The 24,570-nt window shown below is 40.0% G+C and overlaps 1 protein-coding gene across 4 annotated transcripts in view; it reads right to left on the bottom strand.

Moving 5' to 3' along the window:
• Positions 1-23,616, bottom strand: part of CCDC25 (coiled-coil domain containing 25) — a 39,172-nt gene extending 15,556 nt beyond the window's left edge. The window contains exons 1-6 of one of the 4 annotated variants that reach the window (XM_064585346.1): positions 23,468-23,596; positions 19,330-19,386; positions 18,422-18,469; positions 14,311-14,350; positions 9,577-9,628; positions 3,749-3,824 (exon numbers count right to left, since the gene is read on the bottom strand). In XM_064585346.1, coding sequence (XP_064441416.1) covers positions 3,749-3,824; positions 9,577-9,628; positions 14,311-14,350; positions 18,422-18,443 — 190 coding nt within the window. In that variant the 5' untranslated portion in view covers positions 18,444-18,469; positions 19,330-19,386; positions 23,468-23,596. Of the gene's footprint in view, positions 1-3,748; positions 3,825-9,576; positions 9,629-14,310; positions 14,351-18,421; positions 18,470-19,329; positions 19,387-23,467 lie in introns of all 4 variants that reach the window. The other 3 variants (XM_064585344.1, XM_045880063.3, XM_064585345.1) reach the window with 3 other exon arrangements.
• Positions 23,617-24,570: the final 954 nt, after the last annotated feature.

Here is a 24,570-nt window from a genome sequence, read left to right as displayed (position 1 = left end):
ATCCCTGACTGAAAATGCATGTGATCCTACTCAAGTGGAAGCATCAGACCAACCCAAATCACAGGATATCCTACAACTGGTCTCCATTCAAAGTGTCAATGTCTTGAAAGACAAAGAAGTATCTTTAGATTAAAAGAGATCAGAGACATGATGAGTAACTATAACATATGATCTTGGATCAGAAAAAGAAATGCTAGGGCGCCTGGGTGGCTCAGGCAGTTAAGCTTCTGCCCTCAGCTCAGGTCATGATCCCAGAGTCCTGGGATCAAATCCCACATCGGGCTCTCCATGCTCTGCAGGGAGCCTGCTTCTCCCTCTGCCTGTAGCTCCCCCTGCTTGTGCATTCTCTCTCTCTCAAATAAATAAAATCTTTAAAAAAAAGAGAGAGAAAAAGAAATGCTATAAAGGGATAGTAGTGGGACAACTGGAAAAACTTACATATGGACTATATATCAAATGACAGTATTCTAGCCATGTTAAACTTCCTGAATCTGGTCACAGTAATGCAGTTACTTAGACAGTGTCCTTGTTCTTAGGACATGCTAAAGAGTTATGAGGTCTATAATTTTCCTTCGAATGATTCAGCTAAAAAAAGGAATAATTAGAACATTATAGAGAGAAAGCAAATACATATGGAAAAATTATTGAATCTAAGTGAAGGGCATACAGGAGTTGTATTTTTCTAGCAACGTGTCTGTAGGTTTGAAATTTTTTTTTTCAAAATTAAGATTGAAAAAAAATCTCCATGTGTGGTGCTACAGGAGATCCAAACATGGATCAGATAATGGGTCTTGTCTTCCAAGACTAAAGGAAAGCAGATAAGTACATAAATAACCTCAGTGAAAAGCAGACTTCTTCAGAACGCCCGGGTGGCTCAGTCGGTTAAGCGTCTGCCTTCGGCTCAGGTCATGATCTCAGGGTCCTGGGATGGAGCCTCGCATCAGACTTCTTGCTCAGCAGGGAGTCTGCTTCTTTCTCTCTGCCCTCCCCGCCCCCTCCCCCCAGCTCTCGCTCTCTCTCAAATAAATAAATATAATCTTTAGGAAAAAAAAAAGAAAGAAAGAAAAGCAGAACGCATCAAATGCTATTGGAAAGGTACAGGTAAAGTCCTAATGCTGCTCTGAGAGGGCAGTGGTCACCCACGCTGGAAGAAGGGAAAGGCTCCATCAGAGAGGTTAATACAGTTTAGTGGTTAAGACAGAAGACTTTCAGGTCAGACTGACTTCAAATGCACCCACCAGCACACTTCAGAGCTCTGAGACCTTGGGCAGGTTCCTTAACTCCCTTAAGCTCAGCTCACTCATCTCTAGAATGAAAATAGTAACACATATCTCAGGAGGGTTGATAAGTGAAATAATCGGTGAAGTTTTAGCATGTAATGCCAGGCATGTAATTAATGTTCAAAGTTAGCTATTACTACCATTACTACAACTACTGGGTGGACCCTGAACCTTAGCTTGCATCTAGACACGGGACGACTGAAAGGCAGACAAAACTGAGGACAGAGGAGACAACATAAGCAGAGATATATGGTAGGAAAACAGCCAATACGTGCTTTGGCTGGAGGGTGAAATATGTGAAGGGAAAAAAGTCTGTAGTCAGAGCAGAGATGCTTAGCTTCTAGCTTAAGAAGTCTGGACTTATACGTATAACTAAGGTGAGGCGTGTCATAGAAAGTATCTAAGACTTTAGAAAGTTTACTCTGGCAAAAGATTCTATGAATAAACTGACTGACCAGATTCTACGATGACAAACAAGTTTAACCCAATTTCCTTGGTTCTGAGAGCCAAAGGCAGTCTAGCAGGGGGGGAAATATTTTAACTGCACAGCAACGCAAATGGAGCATCCTCAGCATCCTCTGCTGTCAACTCATGAGTGAGGCTCCTGGGCTTAGCTCCTTATTCTGCTAAGTGAGCTCTCACTGTGGAAGGCTGAAGTGGAGAGCAGAGGAGGGCAGTGTCATGACTCTTCTGCCTTTTCTGTTTTCTCTAGAACTAGTAAACTATAAAGGGATTAAGAATAAAGAGGCCAGGCCCAGAATAAAGAGTCCAAAGACCCTTTAATAAAGTCACATCTGCTAGCCAGGGGCATGGAAAGGGAACAAGATCATGTGAAAGAGGTTGCAACACACAAGAGGATAATGATTGTTTTAATTTTATTATTTTTACTTTAATAACTGAAGCTCGTGACTGGAAATCTTAAAAACTCTGTTCTGCTCATAAAAATGGAATGTCCTAAAAGACTAACTGCAATTTAATGATTTACGGTGTTGAAAACCAGTGACTCTACACGACCAGACTTCTACTTTCTTTGGCTAGGTATCTGACTCAGTAAAGCTGTCCAACTTAGTCTAAGTGATGAGGAAGGGGTACACTGGCCAACTCTTATCCTGTAATCTCCAACCCTGGTACCTACTATCAGCTAAGTGTCTGCCCTCTATCCAAACCGTATTTCTTTCCAACCCTCTGGATAATCTCTCAACCTCACATCAAACCAAACTTACCACCACTCTAGCTCTGTGTCCTACACCCCAAAATCCAACCTACTAGCTCAACCATTCTTAGCAGAACACCATCTCCTGGCTCCCCTTTTTAACTCCCACTTCCTCCCCCAAAATTGTCCTTCTTGACCTGTACTGACTACTGACCAATTAAATCTACTACTGACAGGGGTGCCTGGGTGGCTCAGTTGTTTAAACGACTGCCTTCGGCTCAGGTCGTGATCCCAGGGTCATGGGATCGAGCCCCACATTGGGCTCCTATCTCAGTGGGAAGCCTGCTTCTCCCTCTCCCTCTGCTGCTCCCCCTGCTTGTGCTCTCCTGCTCTGTCTCTGTCAAATAAATAAAATTCTTAAAAAAAAAAAAAAAAAAATCTACTACTGACAGAACTAAACAAGCACCAAGCCCAGAATTACAGGCCTCCCCTAAAACAGGACAATTGTTCTCAACCAACCCTCTGTACATATTACAATCTCCCGGAGAACACTGGAAAAATACAGAAACTCATGGATCACCCCAGACCAACTAAATGAGATTCTTTGGGAGATAAGAAGATCAACAGACTCGATACCTTCACAATATACAGGGAGAATAAAGTATGAAAGAGGAGAAGGAGAGAAAAAAAAAGTAAGAAACAGGGATATAGAGACTTGAGTTCTAGAATTTAAGAACAAATGATGGAAAGAAAGACATCACACAGCATTAAAAATAAAGCCATGACATACATCTCTTGCTTAGCTATTAACCTAACCTCATTTCCAAAATCCCCCCACCTTTTTTTGAAGATTTATTTGAGAAAGAGAGCGCGTGCACACGTGTTGGGGGAAGGGCAGAGGGAGAGAATATCCAAGCAGACTCCCGCTGGGTGTGGAGCCCCACGAGGGGCTCGATCTCATGAGCCATGAAATCAGGACCTGAGCTGAAAGCAAGAATCAGTTTGACTAAGCCACCCAGGCACCCCCAAAAGCCTTTCTACGAATAACATCAAGGGTAGGCAGGTTTAGACAAGCTTCTAGTCAAGGTAAGGGGAACACAGTAGAAAGAGCTGAGAAAGGACCACGAACATGAGAGGGGTGGAGAGATTAGCTTTCAGTTCTCGGACAGGTAGCAGAACAAAACAACAGGGGAAAGGTATATTACATATTATTCGTTTGACTCAAGCCCAAGTCACTGACATGTTCTCTAAAATGTATTCAATTTCAGATACAGATACTGGTGTTAATTCTGAAAACACCTCTAAGAGAACTGACCTTGAATGCTATTGGCCTTCACAAGATGGGCACAGTCCATCAGGACTTCCTTTGGTATGTCTTCTATCTTCTCCCCCTGGAACATAAAAATAAACCAGATGGTCCACTACCTTGTCACTGATCAATACTGGAGCACTTATAGGGCTTTACTGCCTTACTAGGCACAACTTTATTAAAAGCAGAGGCTCTTCACTGTATTTCAGAACACTGAAAAATGAAGTCTATTATGGGAATGTTTGAGACACGGCAGTACAAGTAATATGGAAAATATTAATACTTAATAAGTGGGTGAAAAGGGTATAAAAGAAAACCACTAAAATACTAACTGTAATTATGTCTCAGGAACTTTCTCCTCTTTCTTGTCATTTTCTTCTCTTCATTCTTACTTCTGGAAACCTTGTGGGGAAATGGTGCCTATTTCTGATAATTGGAAGTCTTCTTTGCTGAGGTCCCTATGACCTTCCTTTCAAAGAGATATCTTATGGTCTTGAGTCTCAAACATCGTTTGAGGTAGGTCATCCATCAGCCTTAATTAGGAACCCCGCTCTTGGTGTGTTCGATATAACCACCCACCCTAAGGGAAAAATAATATTGACTCATTTTCTGTACAGATACTGTAACAAAGTCAAAGCTGAAAAAGCAAAGCCATTCCAAAAGAACAAAAATATTTCAAAGGCCGAACAAGTGGGAATCACCTCAGTACTGGCTCCAGCTAGGCATGGGATTAAAGCAGCACTTCTGTATGGGAATGAAATGTGCCACCTACCTAAATAACTGGAGATAAATTAAGTTTTTTTGTTTTTTTTGTTTTTTTTTAAAGATTTTATTTATTTATTTGACAGAGAGAACGAGAGAGAGAGCACATGAGAGGGGGGAGGGTCAGAGGGAGAAGCAGACTCCCCGCCAAGCAGGGAGCCCGATGCGGGACTCGGTCCTGGGACTCCAGGATCATGACCTGAGCCGAAGGCAGTCGCTTAACCAACTGAGCCACCCAGGCGCCCAGGAGATAAATTAAGTTTATTCCATTACGTTTCAGAATTTTGTTTGTTTGTTTTTAAAATGTTTTAAAATGAGGATCTCTCAAACACATAACGTTGACCCAAAAAAATACGTGATTTAAGTTTGCCACTACTTTAATAACATAGCTCATAATGTGCAATTCCCTGACCACTTAAAGAAAGGATTCTGAATTTAGCATCTTGATAACACAATGTCATTACTAAGAGTATCAACCATTACACTAGGCCATAATATGGTGATAGTGATGCCTTCGGGGGCGTCAAAAATACACAGAAGCAGACTGACCCTATTCTAAATAAATCAACATAATTAAAAAACAAGACAGCTACCACTTTTGAAGTACCCACCATGTGCCAGGCACTAAGTAAACAGCCATATGAAAAAGATAGTATTATCTTCACTTTAGCAACAATGAAAATGAAGCTTAGCAGGGTTAAGTAACTGGGCTAGGGTCCCCTAAATCTAGTAAGTGACAGAGCTGAGAGATGAACCCAGGCCCAAGGGTTGTAGCAACTGACCCCAGAGTACAGTGCCTTTGGAATTCTTGTGGAAATGTAGTTTCTTGGTCCTGGATGTCAGCCTACATCCTCATATTCCTTCTTGCTACCTGTGTCTGTCACTATTCCTGAAGCAAGCTCATCTTCCTGTTGGCTACTTCTAATATAATACGAGCAGACTTAAAAAAAAAACAAAACAAAAACCAATCCTTCAGCTTAGCATTATGCATAAAGTCAGAGTGAACTCTGACTGGAGAGTCTGAGGTGCTCTCAATACATAAATGTCAGAATTTTGACTGTGGGCTTTGTGCCATCTCTGTCAATGAGGTAAGAGACCTCTGGACAGCTGAGGGTTTTCTACGGGTTTTCAAAAACCAAAGAAGCCTAGGAAAGAACACTGCTGAATATCTCTGATCTTCAAGATCTGGGTTGAATTCAACTGAATTCAACAACCAAAAAGTTAACACATACGATGCTTAACATGTGCCAGGCATTATTCTAACTGCTTCAGTCATGCTGGCTCATTTAATCGTCACAATGGCCCAAGAAGATAGGTACTGTTAGCTCCCTCTTACAGATGAGGAAACGGGCACAGCTAGGTGACTTGTTCAATAAGTCCCACAGCTAGTACGCAGGACAGCTAGGGCTCCCCTCCAGCAGTCTGGGTCCCCAACCGCCTGGTTTTACTCCATCTCCAACACTCACTTGGTACCTACTAAGTACAAAAGGCTACGCCACTTACTGCAGATCAACCAGATAAACGATCCCCAAAGAGCACATATTTTTATTGAGCACATGATGTTGCTTCCAAAAGAAAATGAAATTAAACTTCTTTTCAAACAAGGAGTAACTGGTAGTAAGTGAACTTGGGACTACCACTATTATTTCCATTTTCTGACACAGCAGAGTCTAAAGGAAAAGAAAAACTTAATCTGAACCAAAAGGAAACTTGGTAACACCATACTCTATTTTCTCTAAACTTAAAATAGTTCCAAAATGGCAAGACGTTGCCAAGGAGAATCCAGACTTTTGTTCCAGCAGAGTTCACAATCTTCCTCTTTTTGACATAGCTCACAATGTGCTTTACAGTACAGTTCTCAAAAACATAAAGAGTATAAATAAAGATGGGGCACAGTGTATAACCTTGCTAACAGATTAAGAAGTGAATATTATAATCATAATGAAATAGCATCTTATACTTATTTAAAAATTGTCAAAAGGTTGCTATTTTTTTAAGTTGTAAAATCCCAGGAAGGGTTTGGAAAACCTGTATGTATCAGGTAGCATTTTAAACTAGTGCAATTATTTTTAGAGAGCAATCGGCCTCTGAAAGATTTACCAAATGTTTCTATCTTTTGGCTCAGTGACTCCATTTCTGAGAATTATTGTAAAAAACTTACTTCGAAAGGAAAACAGAATATGGTTCATAAAGAAAATTTCTTGTTGAGGATTCATAATGTTGAAAACTGTAAACAACTTATATTCTGAAAGGGAGGTTTCGTATTAATTGTGGCATATTATCTACCAACTCAAAGCGGCCAGTCAAAACAATAAATATGAAAATAATATGGTAAGATGAAAGTTTATCACACTGTCACTTTAAAGAGTCATACAATCAACTAGGGGAATTAACAACTGTAATAATACAACAGGATGGAACGTAAACAAAAAAAAATCTAAGTGCATGGCATGACATCTCTCAAAGGCGTGCGGTAAAAAATAGAGCAGCTTACAAATAACTCTGGAAAACAACATTTTGACTGGAAACTAAAGGCAAAAAGACAAAAATAATTGCACATAAACACTGTACTTTAGTTGATAAAGTTGTTTTGAATGGGGAGACAGCTTAACAAATCTGAAACCACTTACACAAATAGTGCAATCAAATAAGCAAATAGATGGTGGATGGTGGGAACCAGGCTTCTCACGCTGAGAAGGAAATAACAGAGAAGCAAGGAGAAAAGGCTAGAATGGCCTCTGTAATAACAGATGTGTCAAAGACATCAGTATGAGCTCATGTTTTGCTTAACATAGATACAAATGGAGACACAGAAACAAAGATTCACAGGAATTACTAACATGCGTTAATATACCTACATGTAGTTCCTAGCTCCGTAGCTCATGTATACAGACATGTAGTTCCTAGCCCTCTGACAGGGCCTAGAAGCAATGACACTCCAGGAGCAGTGAGCACACCACGTCCAGATCTTGGCTTCTAAATACCACTCTCCAGTAAAAGGAATCAGGGTTGCTTGGAGAAAGGGCCGATTCAAGGACTGGGGCAGGGAAAATACAAGATGAGCCCATAGCATCTTAGAGAGCCAGAGAGCAAGGAAGTGCTCAAAAACCAAAGGATGGGAGCATATCAAAGGAACACAAGAGCCAAGCTGAAAGAGCTCCAACTAAAGCTGGGACAATTTCAGCTACCAAATAACACAGAATTGGATTATAACCCCGAGTATAAAATAAACATATGAGTCCATAGTGATACAAATAAACTACTGTATTAAATATATAGGGGAGAAGAGATGAATCTTCCTTATATATGTAAATACTCCCCCCACTGCAAGAAGTAGAGCTTAATTCCATCCCCATCCCCTTGAGTATGGGCTGGACTTGGTAACTTGTCTCCAAATAACAGAGTATGGAAGGGGGGAGAAAAACAAGACTCTAGTGGACAAACCTGGCAAACACTGGGCTGACCAGGAGATGAAGGTTAGCAACATCAGTGCTAAGTTCTATTAATGCAGGTACCCTTGACATGATGTGATGAGGAGGGCACTCCACCTTTGTGCTATTCTTCCTCCAAAACCCAGAATATCAGTCATGAGAAAAACATCAGATAAACTCAAATTGAGTAATATTCTGTCAAGAACCTGACCCATACTTCTCAAATTGTCATGGTCATGAGAAATAGGGAGAGTCTCACACTTTCACAGTGTGAAACTGCCACAGACCAGAGCCTAGGCATACATGACAATTAAACATAATGTGGGACACTGGGCTGGAGGAGGACATTAATGGAAAAACTGGTGAAATCAAAATAGAGTCCAGAGTTTAGTTAATGGTAATGTACCAATGTTGGTTTCTTGGTTCTAACAAATCTGCCATAATAATATATAATGTTCACAATGGAGGGAGAACTAGGCACGAGGTATATGGGAACTCTGTACTATCTCTGCAACTTCTCTCTAAATCTAAAATCATTCCAAAGTAAGACATTAAAAAAAAAAAAAAAGTAATACATATAGCAAGTATATATACCCTATGATTCAACTGTATAAAATATATGAGGCGCGCCTGGGTGGCTCAGTTGTCAAGCGTCTGCCTTAGGCGCAGGTCATGGTCCCAGGGTCCTGGGATCGAGCCCCGCATTGGGCTCCCTGCTCGGCAGGGAGCCTGCTTCTCCCTCTCCCACTCCCCCTGCTTGTGTTCCCTCTCTCGCTATCTCTCTCTGTCAAATAAATAAATAAAATCTTTAAAAAATAAATAAATAAATAAATAAAATATATGAAAGTAAAGGCATTAGAAAACCAGTGCTTTTGGGATGCCTGGGTGGCTCAGTCAGTTGGGCGTCCGCCTTCGGCTCAGGTCATGATCCCAGGGTCCTCGGATCGAGTCCCACATTGGGCTCCTTGCTCAGTGGGGAGCCTGCTTCTCCCTCTGCCTGCCTGCCACTCCCCCTGCTTATGTTCTCTCTCTCTCTCTATCTCTCTGACAAATAAATAAATAAAATCTTTAAAACAAATAAAAAATAAGTAAAGTCTTCTGCTCCAGAGAACACCTCCACTACCTAAAAAAAAAAAAAAGAAAAGAAAAGAAAACCAGTGCTTTTATGTTACTAGGAAACGTTGCATCTTTTCCCCTTACTATTCTAATGCTGTTTTAAATGTCCCAAAGAAGCCCCTGATAACTGGGAATATCCACCCTCAGTAAGGGAGTGTGAGAAGGAACCACACATGATCTCCACGGGAAAAGACAGAAGGTCCGGAATTGTCCACTGAAATGAAAGGGAGAGAGAGCAGAGGTGACAAACCACACAGCTGAACTGGTAGGATAATTACACAGTGGGGACAGTGGTTCTAGCTGGGGTATATGGACTATGCCCCCTTCCAAGTATCCAAAAATCACCAGACTTTCCCTTAGTGATTTTCCAGATCAGGGGTAAGACATCTCTTCATTTGCTGATTTTCCAACTTTTGTACATATTTATTACTTGAAGCAATTTAAACTGCAAAAAAAGGACAGAGGAGAAGATAGGATGCTCATAGCTAGAGAAAAAGTCATGAGTCCATGTTTAAATCCAGTTACCTTATGTAATCGAAGGTATACATGAGCCGAAGAGAGTTTGTCCACATGAAACCTACAAAGAATGAAAACCACTTTTAGCAAGAGGTACAAGACAACCACCTCCTCAGACCCCTTGCCTTTAAAGCATTCCAATCCAGAAAGTATTAACTCAGTGCTCACCACAGGCCAAGCACCATAGGGAGTATAAAACACAGTCACTGCTTCCAAAGGCACTACTGACTGGGAGAGGTAAGATAAACATGGAAGGTTCTGCAGCTGTGTGAGACTAAGTGCCAAGATGAATACTAGAGACGATAAATGGAAATGCCCCGGAAAGGGTGATTTTTCCAGTGAGAAAGAGCTATCCGTGACCAAAGGCTTCATTGATGGACTGAGGTTTAGAAGGTCCCTGACTGAAGCACGGGACTTAGAGGAAACACAGAGAAAGGAATTTCAGGTAAGGAGAGAAAGGAACGGAAGAAGTCATCAAGACTGCAGTGTTGCAAGCCTGGGAGACTGGCAGGACCACGGAGAGAAATACTTTACAGCTGGAGAAGACACCAGTTTGGAAAAAAAAGATGAGGGGTTTGGTTTGGGACATCCTAAGTTTTCAAGCAATGGCAAAACAACCTAAAGAGAAGCACAGAGTTGGAAGAGTCATAAAATGGGTCAGACCAACAATTCATCCTGCCTCACATCTGACAATGGCCCTAATACAGGGCTTCTGGGAAAGCATGGGGGCTGCCCTTTATGATATTGTCCTAAAAACATCCGGAACGCCCTCCCATCCCAATGTCCCAAATTTACCTTTTATTAAGGCTCTATCATCTGCCAATTTAATGAAATCTTTTGAAACTTAATTCCTTTCTCACCTAGTCTTAACGTTTTGAGATACTAAGTTTTTCATATTTATAATTCACCAAATAAAGTTAACTTTCTCTCTTTTCTACTTCCAGAGACACCCCCAGGACTCTAGCACCAAACAACAGTAACACATGATGGTCACTTTGGGATTCTGTTAACTTTAATCGTCTCTTCCTTAGTTCCTAACTTTCCAGGCTAAAGAGTTTTCAGTAAAAACCTAAGGAGGTATATATTTCTCTAGACATTTTCTTAGCAATAATGTATCTTTTAGAGGTGAAAATGGTCACACACTCACACCTAGTACAAGACGCAGACAGCATGGTTCTACATAAACGTTAAGATTACAGTGTTCCCTCTTCAACAAGTTAAGCATCTTGTTAGTCACTTTGGATACAGAAAAATATTACACTTTTTTGGCAGTCTATCATGACTCTAGGTTCTATTAACCTTTACTGCTAGACAGAAGTGGACATTGATTTATTTTTCCCCAACTGGTTCATTTACTCATTTGCATTCCCATATAAGAGACTGATTAGTGTCTTCAGCTCGGCCTTTTCCACTGAAAAAAATGTGTTTTTGCAAATCTGAAATTACATAGCTCATTACCCTTTTTCAGGATCTTAGGATTAGAACCCATTAGGAAGCAAGTTCAGCTGAGAAGTAACTTCTCCCATTCCAACTTGTTTTAAGCCAGTTCTCCATTTAAAACAACTCTTTCCTACATACCCACAGTAGCTCGATTGTATTCTGATTTTCCTTAAGATAAGGTCTCTGATGTGGAATTTCGTCAAAAGAAACACACAAATAATTCAATATACATCGAATGGAGCAATACATAAGTAGTTGAAATCCCAAAACACACAGGGAATATATCACTGCTGATATACAGACCAACTCCAGGCTGGTAGGTATACTTCTATAAGGGCACGAGGAATGTGGGGAAGTATGGGGCTTTGGTTGAACTGTAAAAACAAACAAAAAAGCCAGCTCTGTAAACAAACTATCGTGAGCAAGTTTCCTTAAAAAAACCTTTCCAAACCTTCTAAAATGTTTACTCCAAAAAGTTTAAATCATGCCCAGTAGTTCCCTAGTTCCTTCTTGTCCTTGTTATCTTCCTCTCTCTCTACTTCATCACTGTTTTCTTTACTGAATGCAGAGACTAGAAAGCTCAATAAATGAGCATCAATGACTGGGGGATGCAGAGATGTAGGCCCTCAGAAGCTGAGTCATTTAACTCCTGAAAGTGGGGTCCCTGGAAATACTGTTCATTAGGGAGTTTGGAGGCAGTAAACACACACTATTTCTATTTTCTTTTGTTTAAAGATAAATTCAGTTCCATTCTCATTTAGTCCCGGGAAAATCCTTTGCTTAAAGGTGCCTCAGAAGGTTTTCTGGTATAAATTCAGATGCTGATGTTCACACAGGTAAAGTTCCAAAATTTATCTCAGAGCGAACCACGCTGAAAAACTGCCCCGGAATGTCAATCAACTGAATCATTCCTAGCATGCCCAGGAATGTTTCCAGGACTGACAGAAGAGTCTTGAAATTTAGGGCTGACTATTCTACCTCACATTAGGCCTCAAATAGCTTCTAAAAGTGAAAGTCAATCACTTCCAACAACAGTCATTAGTCTCAAGGATGTCAAGATGGGTATCAAGGTATCTGTAGACACCAATTTGGTTAAATAGCATTCCAGGAGATAATCAACCATAATGAAATAAAAAACCCAACTCAGAACACAGAGGGTGTATGTTGTAAATTAGAAATTTCTCTTCCACTTATTTAATTAAAAAAAAAAAAAGTAAATTGACTTTCGTGATGCATCTGAATATGTAACCTTTACTATGCAGGTATTTATGCCTCAAACCTGACATGTTTAAAAATTCACAGCAGATAACTATATAACAGGTGTGGCCATTCTAATATCCCTTGACAGGATCTGGAGATCTTTGGGCTATAAGGACAACTGAAATAATCCAGCTCGGTGACAGGTGCCCAAAATGGATATACCAGAATGCAGTTATTATGAAGAAATGTCCAGTAGAGATCACTGCTAGAGAGGCAGAGAGTTAGTTAATTTTTACTGAATGTGTACCATGGGCCAGGTCCTATGGTAGGTAATGGGACGTGGTAGTAAACAAAGTAATCGTTGTCGTCATGACACTTATAGTCTAAAGTTCCAGGAATGTAAGCAGCACTCAATCTAGAAGCCCTGGGCATTGCAAACCCCGCACCTGAGGTAAGGGGGTACGAAGCAGTGTCTACCTTGATGACACCTGATATTTGAGTTCAGAAGACAGGCCACTGTGCTGGAACAGGGAGGAAATTAACAAAAAAAAAAAAAAAAGACTTTAAAATTCCTCAGGTTTATAGTGCCTCTTGGTTCCTTTAGCGAGGACAAACAGGAAAGCATTTCCTCTGCATCATGAATTAGCCCCTCCATAATGGGGCAGGCTGGAGCAAGAGAGGAGACGCCCCTTGGTGGGTGTCTGCAGCTGGCCCTGGGGGGGGGGCGGTCTGAGGATGGCCACATCTGGGGGGAGCTTAACTTAGTCTCTGTGCAACAGTTTTCCTATTAAATGTTCAATGCTGTCCACTTTACTGAAAATCAAGCAGCTCTTCTAAAAAGTGCCTAACCTCTGTGTCTCTAGGGAATTGAGTGACGGATCCAGGCCCACACTTGGAGAAAAGAGGTCCAGAGAGAGCTGCAGCAATGGCCTGAGGGACGAAGGAAGGCACCCTTAGCCAAAGAGCAGCAGCCGAAGGGAAGAAAGAAATTGGCAATTCAAAACTAGAGCCGGCTGGGGGGCCAGCAACAACCAGAGCACATCTGTTCAGTTTCCCTTAGCCTTAGCTTCCTCATCTGAAAATGGGCTTAATACCAGTAACTCTTTTACAGGGCTACTGTGAAATTAGATGTATTAATAAAGTAAACACCTACCAGTACTTGGCATATAGCTAGGTATTCAGTAAGTGTTCATCATTATTATTGTTAAAGCCAAGAGGATCTGTGTGCTTATCTTTAGGGATAGCATTTGGCCGGGCGGGGGGGGGGGGGGGTGGTGTTTGGAGCTGTGGAGACCACACCCCCTCTCTATATAGAATTAGGCTCCAGGAGAGACACATCACAAGAGTAGATGCTGAAGACAGAAAAGGAAAGCAAACTGAGCCCGAGAGTGTTACATGAAAGTCATGGGAGCCCATGTCCTCCTAAAAGGTTTGAGGTCTGAGTGGTAGAGATGCCCATATGGCATTCTAAGGCAGTTGGAAAAGAAAAAGAATTCAACTAAAATGAAGGAGTTTTTTGTTCACTGGTCATCGTTTTTTGGGCTGGGTTTTGTGAACAGCAAAAATAAATTATCTTGGAAGGAGGCAAAGAAAGTATAATTATTATTCTTTAAATTTCCAGAAAATATTTTAGAAAGAGGGAGTAGAGGCTGGATCAAGACAGGGCTAACGTCATGAGGGAGATGAGAAGACAAAGGGAACCCAGCCTATGTTTTCTTTAAAGCTGTACCTGGTCAGATGCTCTATCTATTCCATCTACACAGAAGCTTCTATTTTCCTCACTGCTACCTGTGAAGCCCTCATCCATCCTTCGTCCTTCCAAGAAGAATGGTCTGAGTGTTTGAGTGAGGTGGTCTCACTAGTCCACTATGAGAAGACCACACATGAGGTTAAAGAATGTCTTGGTTCCAGAAGCCTCTATGGTCATCCCCAGTTTACACGGCAATTATAAACGAAGGGGGCTGGCAGGCAGCTACTTACCACTGACCATTCATGAACAAAATGCAAAGCAAGAGTTCTAGGTTTCATCATAAAAATCAGATGGTTGGCCAAATATAAGAAAGTAAATAAGACATAGAAAGCAGAACCAAAGTTATTACTTACCAAATATCTTCAGGCCAGCCATGCTTTATTAGATCTTCATCTATAGTGAGGAACAAGAAAACAAAGAAAAGGTTAAAAATAACCTGTCAAATGAAAATATGCCAGAGTTTACAGTAAGCGGGCGAGTGGAGAAATACCAAGCCTTTCCACAAGTGTTTCTCTCCCTTAATGGAAGAAAGAGTAATTCAGAGGCTTTGATGCTTGAAAAATACAAGAAAAAAAATTTGTAAAAATGGTTCTTACATTTGGGCCATCATAATTGTTATTATTTTTACAATAATACTTACAAGAAACTTCAAAGATATTTCCATTAAAAGGTAGTAAAACTTCAAATTAGAGCAGCTGAGAAGTTAGATGAGGTCTTAGAAAATTGATTCACTGTAAGAAACTTATTTGTTAAAATGGCTTTGCTAATCAGTGGACTGCATTTTACTTTTTAAAAAAGACCTCTCAATTATAAAACTATAGAACATTAGAAGATAAAACAACCACCAGAAGTATAAAAAAGAAAATAAAAATCACCTAAAATTCTGTCACATACAAAAAGAAAACTAAAATAGAAGAAACAGCTAGAAATTAAAACTAACTGTCTCTGTGGGATGGAACATGGGTGTTGGAAAGGACAGGGTGAAAAACTGATGTTTTTATGATATGCATTCTGTTATTATTTCAAATTTTAAGCTATGTATTTATTAGATCAAAGTAAAATAAAAAATGAAAAAGTTCTTTGGAAACAATGACTACTTAATTCTATCATGTGAATAAACTTTTCTACTGTTCAGATTTGGATTGTTTTTAATTATAAATGGTTCAGTAAATATTTTTAAAATAAACATGTCCACATTCCTGATTATTTCTTTCAAAGCATATTTATAAAAGGTGAATGATTCATTCAAAATGTATACTTTCACATTTTTAAGGCTAATAACATATATCACTACAGAAAGGTAATATCAATATACATTCCCAGTAGCCACGTTAATAATTAGAAACTAATTGTGTTTAATACAAAAGCATTATTTAAAGTATTAGACACAAGGTTAAAAACTGTAAGGTAAACAAAATGATTGATATGATGGTTTAAAATGTACCCAAGAGAGTATAATCTATCTAACTTGAAAGGTATTCATTTTCCAGAAAAACAAAAGGATGATAAATCTTGGATGAGGGTACTCTCAGAAACGGCAGACACCATAAATTTTCTGAAGGGCTTTCTACTAGCTTAAACAGGAAGCTGAGCCAATAGCCAACAAGTAATCAAAAAAAGTAAAGGGAAATATAAAAACCTCTTTTCCTCAGTCAGGCAATGTTTGGCTCCCTGGTGACACCTGCTGGCTAATCAAAAGAAAACATCTGCAAGCTTTTTAGTGAAAGTTAATTATTCAATTAAAAATTCATTTATGTTCCATCTAGTCATTTGTATGAAGTCATCAAGGCTATTAGACATAAGTATGAAGTGCTAGGAGCACTAGAAAATGGGGTACTTTAAAAATGTAATACCTTTCTTACAAAGCAGACTAGGAAAGCTGACACCTCCAAATGACTCCAAGTGGTCATGGGGAAAAAAAGTTCTATACATAGATTTTTTTCTACATACATTTTAATGACAGCAAAACACTACTCCAGTGGGCTCTGGAAAGAATCTAAATTTACATCTGTAGGCATAAATTGTCTATCTAGATTTATATCTGTAGATACAAGTTTCTACAACCGACATTCCTTTAAATGGGCTGCAATCAGGCCCATCCTAACCCTTCTCCACGAAGCCTGCTTGGTTCTCTCGCAATCACATTTACTCTCTGCCCCCTCTACTGCTACAGCACTTACTCATATTGCTTCATTTCACCTATACGTTTTAAAACAGGCATCGTTTTTTAGAGAATTTTAGGTTCACAGCAAAATAACCCATTATTTTTATGTGCACGTCTCCACCTTTAATGCTGTAAAAGCACAGACCACATCTTCCTCTTTGGCTACTCAGACAGGTTGGCATATGGCCCCAAGAAGATCAGCCCCAGCAAATGATAAACTAAAATGGAAGGAAAAAAGAGACATGGTGGGAATGTCACTGGCAAAGCTGCCTTAGGTCAGTACCACCAGGAGCCCATCAGTGGGAAGCAGTATCAGTGCAGTCCTTCACTGTAAGAAAGTTCCCGGCCCAGAGTCACACAGTGCAAAACCCTCACAACCGTACGCAGCAGCTCTCCTTTAGGTGCTTCTCAGTAACCTAAGTCTTGGGCTTGCATCCTCGATGTGGTAGAAAGAAAAGCAGATTTGACCAGGTGTGGATCCATATCTACTGTAGATAACCAGGACTGGTTCTAACAGTGCCTCCTTGCTCAATGTCATACAAGGAGATAGCATCCTCTTCTCAGCCACATTCATCAGGAGGATGCAATGAAAAAAATACAAATTACCTATGATGATGTATGAGTTACTAGGAGAAATAGAAAACTCAAGTATTAATATACAGCAGACTGCTTCTCCATAAGTCACACCAGAGACAATGGCATAAATTCATTGTAAGGAAAAACTGTTTAAAAATTATTTTATGGTTGTTTTTGTTTTTTTTCTCTTGGATAGGATGTAATAGTCTTGCTTATTCTGATTCTGCTTTACGGCAACCAGTATCATTGCAAAGTTCTAAACCATTTATATAGATCTGAATAATAACTATATATATTTACACAGCTATTACATAAATCACATTACATATTTTATATATGTTACACTGTATGTGTTCTATTAGATATGAGTATATGTTAACTATAGTTATATATCTATATATACTACAGTAATATACAACATTACTGTTCTTTGACATTTTTTCCTTTCTGGCTTTATTTATTTCATTCATGTCAAATGTCTCATACTGAAGAATGTTATACTTGCCTCTTTTAGAGAATCAAGTTTAAACTGTTGTCAGTTTCAAACTGCACCTAGAACAGACTGATGGTTTTGCGGGGGGGGGGGGGGGGGGGAAGCAATACCTGGAGGTTAAAGAAAAGTAATTGGAGGGAATTGGCCAGCTCTCAGATTACTGAAGCGGTCACCCAGCCCTGGAGTGGTCCCAGGAGAGGGAGGAGCCAGCTCTGGAGAGCTAAAAAAACTCCATCAGTTTACTGAGCACCCACCCTGGGCCAGGCGCTTTACTCAGGCTCTTTCATTTACCCCTCACACCCCTGCAAGGTAGATACTGGCCCATGATGCTCTCCTTACATCTCAGCAATGTGAGGTTCAGAGAGGTGAAGTACTACAGCTAGTCTGCTAAGAGCTGGGATTTTAACACAGATGGGCCTGACTTCAGAGAACTCTTTTCCAAAATGTGACACTACCCCTGTGAGAGGAGCCACTGTGTTTTCTCCAAGCTTAAAGCAGAGTGCTTCTGTCAGGTCTCCAAGCTCCCCTGCTGCAGATCTTTTCTCCCTCAGCTCAGTGCTGTCAACTTACTACTCCAGAGCAAGCAGTTTTCCCTTTTAAACTTTAGTTCACACTGATTAGTGGGTCAAGAAATTAATTTAGCTGGTTGAGTCTAGCTTTGTAAAAATAAAACAAAACAGAAAAGAGGGCATAGCAAAGAGTATGGGTATTTTTTTGTAAATTTTCGTTTTAGTTACATCAGTGTGTACAATATGGAATAATGGATTTCATTCTGATGAGAGTGATCAACAAAGCTTGAAAAAATGTTAACACTTCATAACTCAAAAAGAGCCATCTTTAGCCTCAAAAACCCTAAAAGTATGTTTCCTCTATTCTTAAATGTGGTAAAAACGTACAGAAAATTATCTTTTCAGTCAAGTCACAGATGATTTTTACTTCCATAAGTTAGCACAGGTTAACCTCTGATTCGTATCACCCTAAATCAAACAATACCACAAAACTTTTAGTAAAAGTTAAGTTTCTAATCAGCAACAAGTGGTCCAATAGGCCCCAATATTATTTGATATAACTAAATTCTAGGAAAGTTAACCCACTGAAGTTCCTCATAATGGGCTTAACTAGTAGTAGTTAGCTGAAAACTCATATCCGACCAACTGTGGGGGGTGGGGGAGAAGGCAGTTAACACTTACCTGCTGGAAATTTCAAAATCAAATGCTTTTGAAAAACTTACTTTCATATTTATCCTTTCCCATGTAAATAGTGTAAGCAGATGAGTTAACTAAGACAAAACAAAAATATAAAAAACAGTTAGAGAACTTCATCCCCAACAAAACTGCTTCATGGGAAAAATACATGACAAATGCTTCGATTAGAGGTTGGCAACACATGGCCCAGATGCCAGATCCAGCCCTGTTTTTGGACAGCCCCCATGCTAAGAAACGACTTTTACATTTTTAAAGAGTTGAAAACACAAAATGAGGAAGAATAAAGCTACAGAGACTGTATGTGGCTCACAAAGTGTAAAATATTTACCACCTGGCCCAAATAGAACAAGTTTATTGACCCTTATTATAGAATAGCCACTTCCCTACTTTCATCAGGGATACAGTTCAATACAATTCCAGTTCAGTCCTATACTTTTGCCTTCTTCAAAAGAGTAAAAAAACAAACAACAACCCAACCTTCACCTCAACCATTTAAAAATAGGCTCCTATACTTAGTTGATAAACTAAATGATGAACTATAGTTGATGAACTATACTTAGTTCATAAACTAAATAAAAGTTTATGAAAAAACTCAACTTTTAGTTTATGAAAAAACTCAACTAGTTTTTGACATGACTGCCTTTTATTTAGGCAATATTAGTTACCTTCCAGGTGTGTTGCAGATTATAATGGACTATCCCATTCTGGGGAAAGATGGTTTTTCAAGCATCTTCTAAATCAGTGACTCTGAACCCCGATTACACATTAGAATCACCTAATTATGTCCCAGCTCCATTAAGACTAACCAAATCCAGATTTCTGGTGGATAAGCAATGGTGTGTTTTTTTTAAAGGCTCTTCAACTATTTCCAATGTGAAGTGAGTGTTAGGAACCACTGCCTTAAACCAAACTGAATATTCTAGGTATGGCTTACCTTGGAAATGACATTTGCTTTACTGAGCTAGTGTCTTTTACCGCAGGCATCCTCCATCTGGAGTCAAACAAAAAGTTAAGTTTCTGAAACTGAAATTCTATCTGGGCACTGGGTTTCCAAGCTAGTCTACCAAACTTGTTTGACCCCATCTGGATCTAAATTCCTGAGTTAATATATTGTCACTGGGCCCCCAGTCGGGGCAGCTTGTTGGCTGTCACTCAGAGCACAGAACTAGTACATGTGAGTGGAGCTCTGAAGGCCAGGGGGTAGCACGCTCATGTATAAATTCTTAAATTCTTAAATAAATTGCCTGTACTTTCAGCAATGAGAAGCTCTTTAAATTATCAATCATAGTTGCCTCTCTTGGGGAAGGAAAATCCCATTTCCTTCAGTCAACGGTTATAATGATCACAACTCAAAATTACCTGGAAGTAGTTGAGAGAACTCTCTGGAAAGGAGAGAATATTTGCTCTGACTAGTTGACAGAAATACTTGTCTATAATTGAGCATTACATTAGCTTGGTAAGGCCTTAGCATAGCCAGAACAGCCATGATAACAAATGGCAGAAGCGCAGAAATAAAACCATTTCAGATTGTCTCTGAACAACCTAGCCTTATCCTATGTGTACCCTCTTTGATCCTGTAATGTCACCACTAAGTATATGCTATAATTACTCTATCAAGCAATGATGTTCTTTTTACAACCTAAACACTCATTAAGACTGGTTAAACACATTGCAGAACATCCATAAACAAAATACCACCTACCCACTGAAAACAAAAGGTAGAAGTTAAATAACAGTATTTTTCTATACATACAGCAAGATTCAATTTGTAAAAAATGAATATATAGTTGTATATGCATGTTTACAACTAGATGCTTAACATATGTACCTATTTTCTTTATATGTATGGGAAGATATACATATAACTGTTAACAATACTTACCTTGGCTAGCTGGCTTACCAAACATATGGATGGTTTTTATAATCAGAACGAAAGTAATTTTTCAAATGATTAAAATAAAATAAAGCTGTTTGTGCAGGCTAAGCCATCTAAATTATAGCCAAGAGAGTGACAGACAATTGTTTGGATGGTTGACTATAAAATGAGGTGATTAAGAACATAGCTCAAATGCAAACTGAGGGGCATTCTACAAAATAATTCTTCAACAACAGTGTCATGAAAGACAAAGACTGAGCAACTGCTCCAGATTAGAATAGGCCAAAGAGTATGAATGACAACTGAATGCAACAACGATTTGTAATGTTCCTTTGTTATAAATGCATTATTAGGACACCAATGAAAACCGAATAAAAGCTGATGAGTTAATAGTATTGCTGCAATGTTAATTTCCTAATTTTGATAATGAGGAATGCTTTTTGATAATAGAACATCTTTGATTTTGGGGGGGAACCCTGAAGTATTTAGGGGTAAAATGTGACCAACAAATGGCTCAAGAAAAAAATGTGTGTGTGTGTGTACGTGTGCATGCGTATGTGGAGAGAGGGAGATGAAGAAAAAGAAAGAGGAAAAGAAAGAAATAAGTTCTAATGTTAGAATTTGGGGGATCTGAGAGGTTATAAAGGAAATCTTTTATTAATTTTGTAACTTTCCTGAAAGACCGTAATTAGTCAAAATAGAAAATTCAAAATAAAAAGGAGCATGACTGCTGAGCAAGAAGTCTGAATGAAGTTCCTGTGTATGTTAATAGGGATAAAGGAAATGTAAATTGAATTATTCTAGTACTTTTGTTACTCTTGCCCAAAGAACAGGGTTAATTAGTATGAAACTAGTCATCTTAAAGGTATCGGATTCAGGTGTAGCAACCAATCCAACTTTAGAGGCTCTGTGATAATTTCATAATTTACATAACAATCTATCTTGAGGTAGACGCAATTAAAAGGTACTAAAAGTACAGATGCACTTAATGAGCCAAGTGCAGATACTTCGTGGGTCCATAAATCAGATGGTCTTGAATTTGACAGTGGAAATACAGTAAGGCTAATGTTTCATTATTTCCTTAGGACAGAGCATGAAACATGAATAAAGTTTAAGAGATTTTAGATACTAATTTTAAAAGGAAAGGCAATAACTTTATATTGAGATTTTCTCCCCATTTAAAAAAAGTTCTTATACAGTAAACCCGAAGTTGGTTGAAAAGCTTGGCTAGCTATATGAAGTCATTTCCTGGAGATTCTGTATGTTTAGGTTGTTTTCTCTAATGGAATATGTTAAAGTTTTATTACTATTTTACTGACAAAGTTATAATTTTTTCATTAACTTTACAATTTTATTTTTAAAAGATTTTATTTATTTGAGAGAGAGAGAGAGAGAGAATGAGAGCTTGAGAGAGGGAGAGGGGCAGACGGAGAGGAAGAAGCAGGATCCCCGCTGAGCAGGGAGCCCGATATGGGGCTCCATCCCAGGACCCCGGTATCATGACCTGAGCTGAAGGCAGACGCTTAACCGACTGAGCCAACCAGGCGCCCCTTTTGCAATTTTAAAGATTTGCTGCCCAAGTACGTTTTGTTAAAGTCCAAATATTTTTCCAACAGGAAGCAGTTCTAACCTTTTAATGGAAGCCAATGAGAAAAATATGACCCATAATCTGTTGAAACATTGTTCTATTACAGGCATCTGTGTAAATATGAATAGTGCTCTAAGAATTTAGAATGGCTTTAAGGAGAATAAGGCAGCTAACATAAAATACATGTAGTACCTATATACCCTGCCTGTATTTTTTATTCCATTGTTGGGCTTCTTTGGATACCTATGTTGTCGCGAACTCTCATGAGTGGAGAAGCTAAAAAGAGATGTTGGAGTTAGGACAAAGTGTGAACAAAAGAGGGAGGATGCTATTAGGGGCCTATAACGGCTTTTCAGGCTAGTGTGAATTGTTTCTGGTAATTTTAATAATATGGGTAAGACAATCCAAATCTATAAAGGCAGGAAATGGTTTATGGCACCCTGTGGAAATCTAGACTACTGAAAAAAATAATGAGATGTGACAGTGTGATGGAATGGGGGGGGGGAGCAGTCTGTGAGCAAATTCCCTGGGCCTTACTGTTCTCATTTTTAGGGAAAGTATCATCACCCTATTCAACAACATGGGGCTAGTTCCGCTTAAATCTCACGTTTAACAAGCAAGCAAAGAGAGTAACAACAGAATAGTATGTGCTATGACTAAGTCAAAAAATACCTTTATTCAACAAGCATTTATTAACTACTATGAGCCAGGCACTAGACTAGGGAAACAAGGAGATCCTGCCCCTGTCCTCAAGAAGCTTACACTCTAGATGAAGCAGACAGCATTTAATACCATATGATAAGAGCAATACCAAAGATACACACGGGGTGTTAAGAGAGTGCCCCAAAGAGGTTTAGCTAAGCAACCTCTGGGTGGGAGTTAGGCTGGGAGAGTCATTTGTAAAAGATGAGCCAGAGCTGTCTTACGGGAATTAATGCGATTGATCAGGCAAAGGGAACAACATACGCAGAAAAAACGAGGTCAAGATATAGCACTTCCTGGGAACTAAAAGCACGCTCTCCTTGGCTGCCAAAGACAAATCAGAAACACTATCATATGTCAATTTTTGAGATCTGGGACGTCAACTCTGCCCAGTGAGCGGCTGTACCGCCACTCCGCGGTCTTTTTATTGTTTTCTGTTGCATTCCAGGACCTACAACGCTCTCCTAGAGGGGTAGGGCGCACTTCCTGGAAGGCAGTGTGGTTGGCAGGTGTCTCCTTTCTCCCACAAAGTGGGTAATTACCAGGACGCAGTCAGAATAAAGGCCAAGGAGGTGGGCACAGTGACACCTGCGACGGGGGTGTAAAGAAGCCCACAAACTGCCCAATTCCAGGTAGCGAAGGGAGGTCTTTCCGAGGAAAAACAACTCCCGGATGCAAAGACAGCAGGGGTGATGGTCCATCTACGCCCCCCCAGGCCCTGAAAAGGGGCACACGGGGACGACAGGGACGGACACAAAGTGGGGACCGAAAGGGGGCAGGAAGAAGCACCCACTGCCGAGGAGGAGCAGCTTTAGGATGAAGTTCAGGCTGAACAGCAGCTTGGGGTTCCCGGCTTCGGAGCCCCGCTGTCGAGCAAGGATGGAGGAGGTCACGGCGCCCACTCACCGCTGTTGCTGGTAAAGTAGAACACCATGATTCCCCGCGGCGGCGCAGATACTCCAGCGCGAAACACAAGCACTCAACTCGCCAGCTCAGGATACCAGAAAGCGGAGGCCGCCTGTTTCCCGGAACTCCTCGCACACTTCCGGCGGACGTCGGGTCGCGTCATAACGCCAGCCCGTTGGCGCCATCTTTAATCCTGGCGGCGGGGGGGGCGGGGTACGAAGGGTGCCAGTGGCGGGGGAGGGTGCAGGCGGGCTAATGGCATTCATTGGTTTGCGAGTTGAAGAAGGAAAGTAGATGGAGCTAGGACAATTCGTGGTTGGGAAACGCAGCGGGGAGATTCTATCTTCTTAAAAGATAAATACTTTTGGCCGACCTTATTTTTAGAATCTCCATCGAATGGGCCTATATGTTGGTTATATTTGCTACCCATCACCCGCTGACGGGCTCCCTGACAGCATTGAAACCATTTGCCTTCTTCACAGATAAGCGTTCACTGCGCCAATCACAGTATTTGGCACGTAGTAGGAACTCATTTTATTTTGAAATGAACGCGAATTCTTCCACTATTCATATTCTCCACCACTTGTAAGGCGTTTGTTGGGCACATTCTGTGCTTCACTTACCTGATCTACAAAATGAAGATGAATAGAGCAACTCATTCATAGATTATTTTTCTAAGGTTAAGTAAGTTAACAGGCGTAAAGGGTTTAGAACATAGTGAGCGCTCAACTAAAGTGATTTGTTAATGATATTCCCCAGAGGCATATGCTTCTTGGGGTTTGGACTCGGGACTGTTCTACCGTTAAATCTAAGATCGGCCATCTATTACCTCTGTGATAGGGCAAATTCCAAACAAATGAAACTTAGAAATCTAACTGTTTTTGTCAAATGGGAATAATATTACTTATATAAAGCTCCCCAGCAGTTAGTTTTGACCTGATTATTTCTCTTCACTCCGACAGACTACATTCTATGAAGTAAAGTGCCTCCTTTAACTAAATTTATTTAGAACTAAAAATGTGCCAAAGACTACCAGGATCTGGTGACACAAAGATAATAACAGTAGCTGACAACCCATGGGTACTTTAAGAACCGTACGGCTT

The sequence above is a fragment of the Mirounga angustirostris genome, unplaced genomic scaffold (assembly GCF_029215605.1).
Source record: "Mirounga angustirostris isolate CCGP_5_RB_7025 unplaced genomic scaffold, mMirAng1.0.hap1 SCAF_2, whole genome shotgun sequence".
Classification (NCBI taxonomy): Eukaryota; Metazoa; Chordata; class Mammalia; order Carnivora; family Phocidae; genus Mirounga; species Mirounga angustirostris.
The sequence above is the reverse complement of the archived record's forward strand: the minus strand, read 5'-3'. Positions and strand labels throughout refer to the sequence as shown.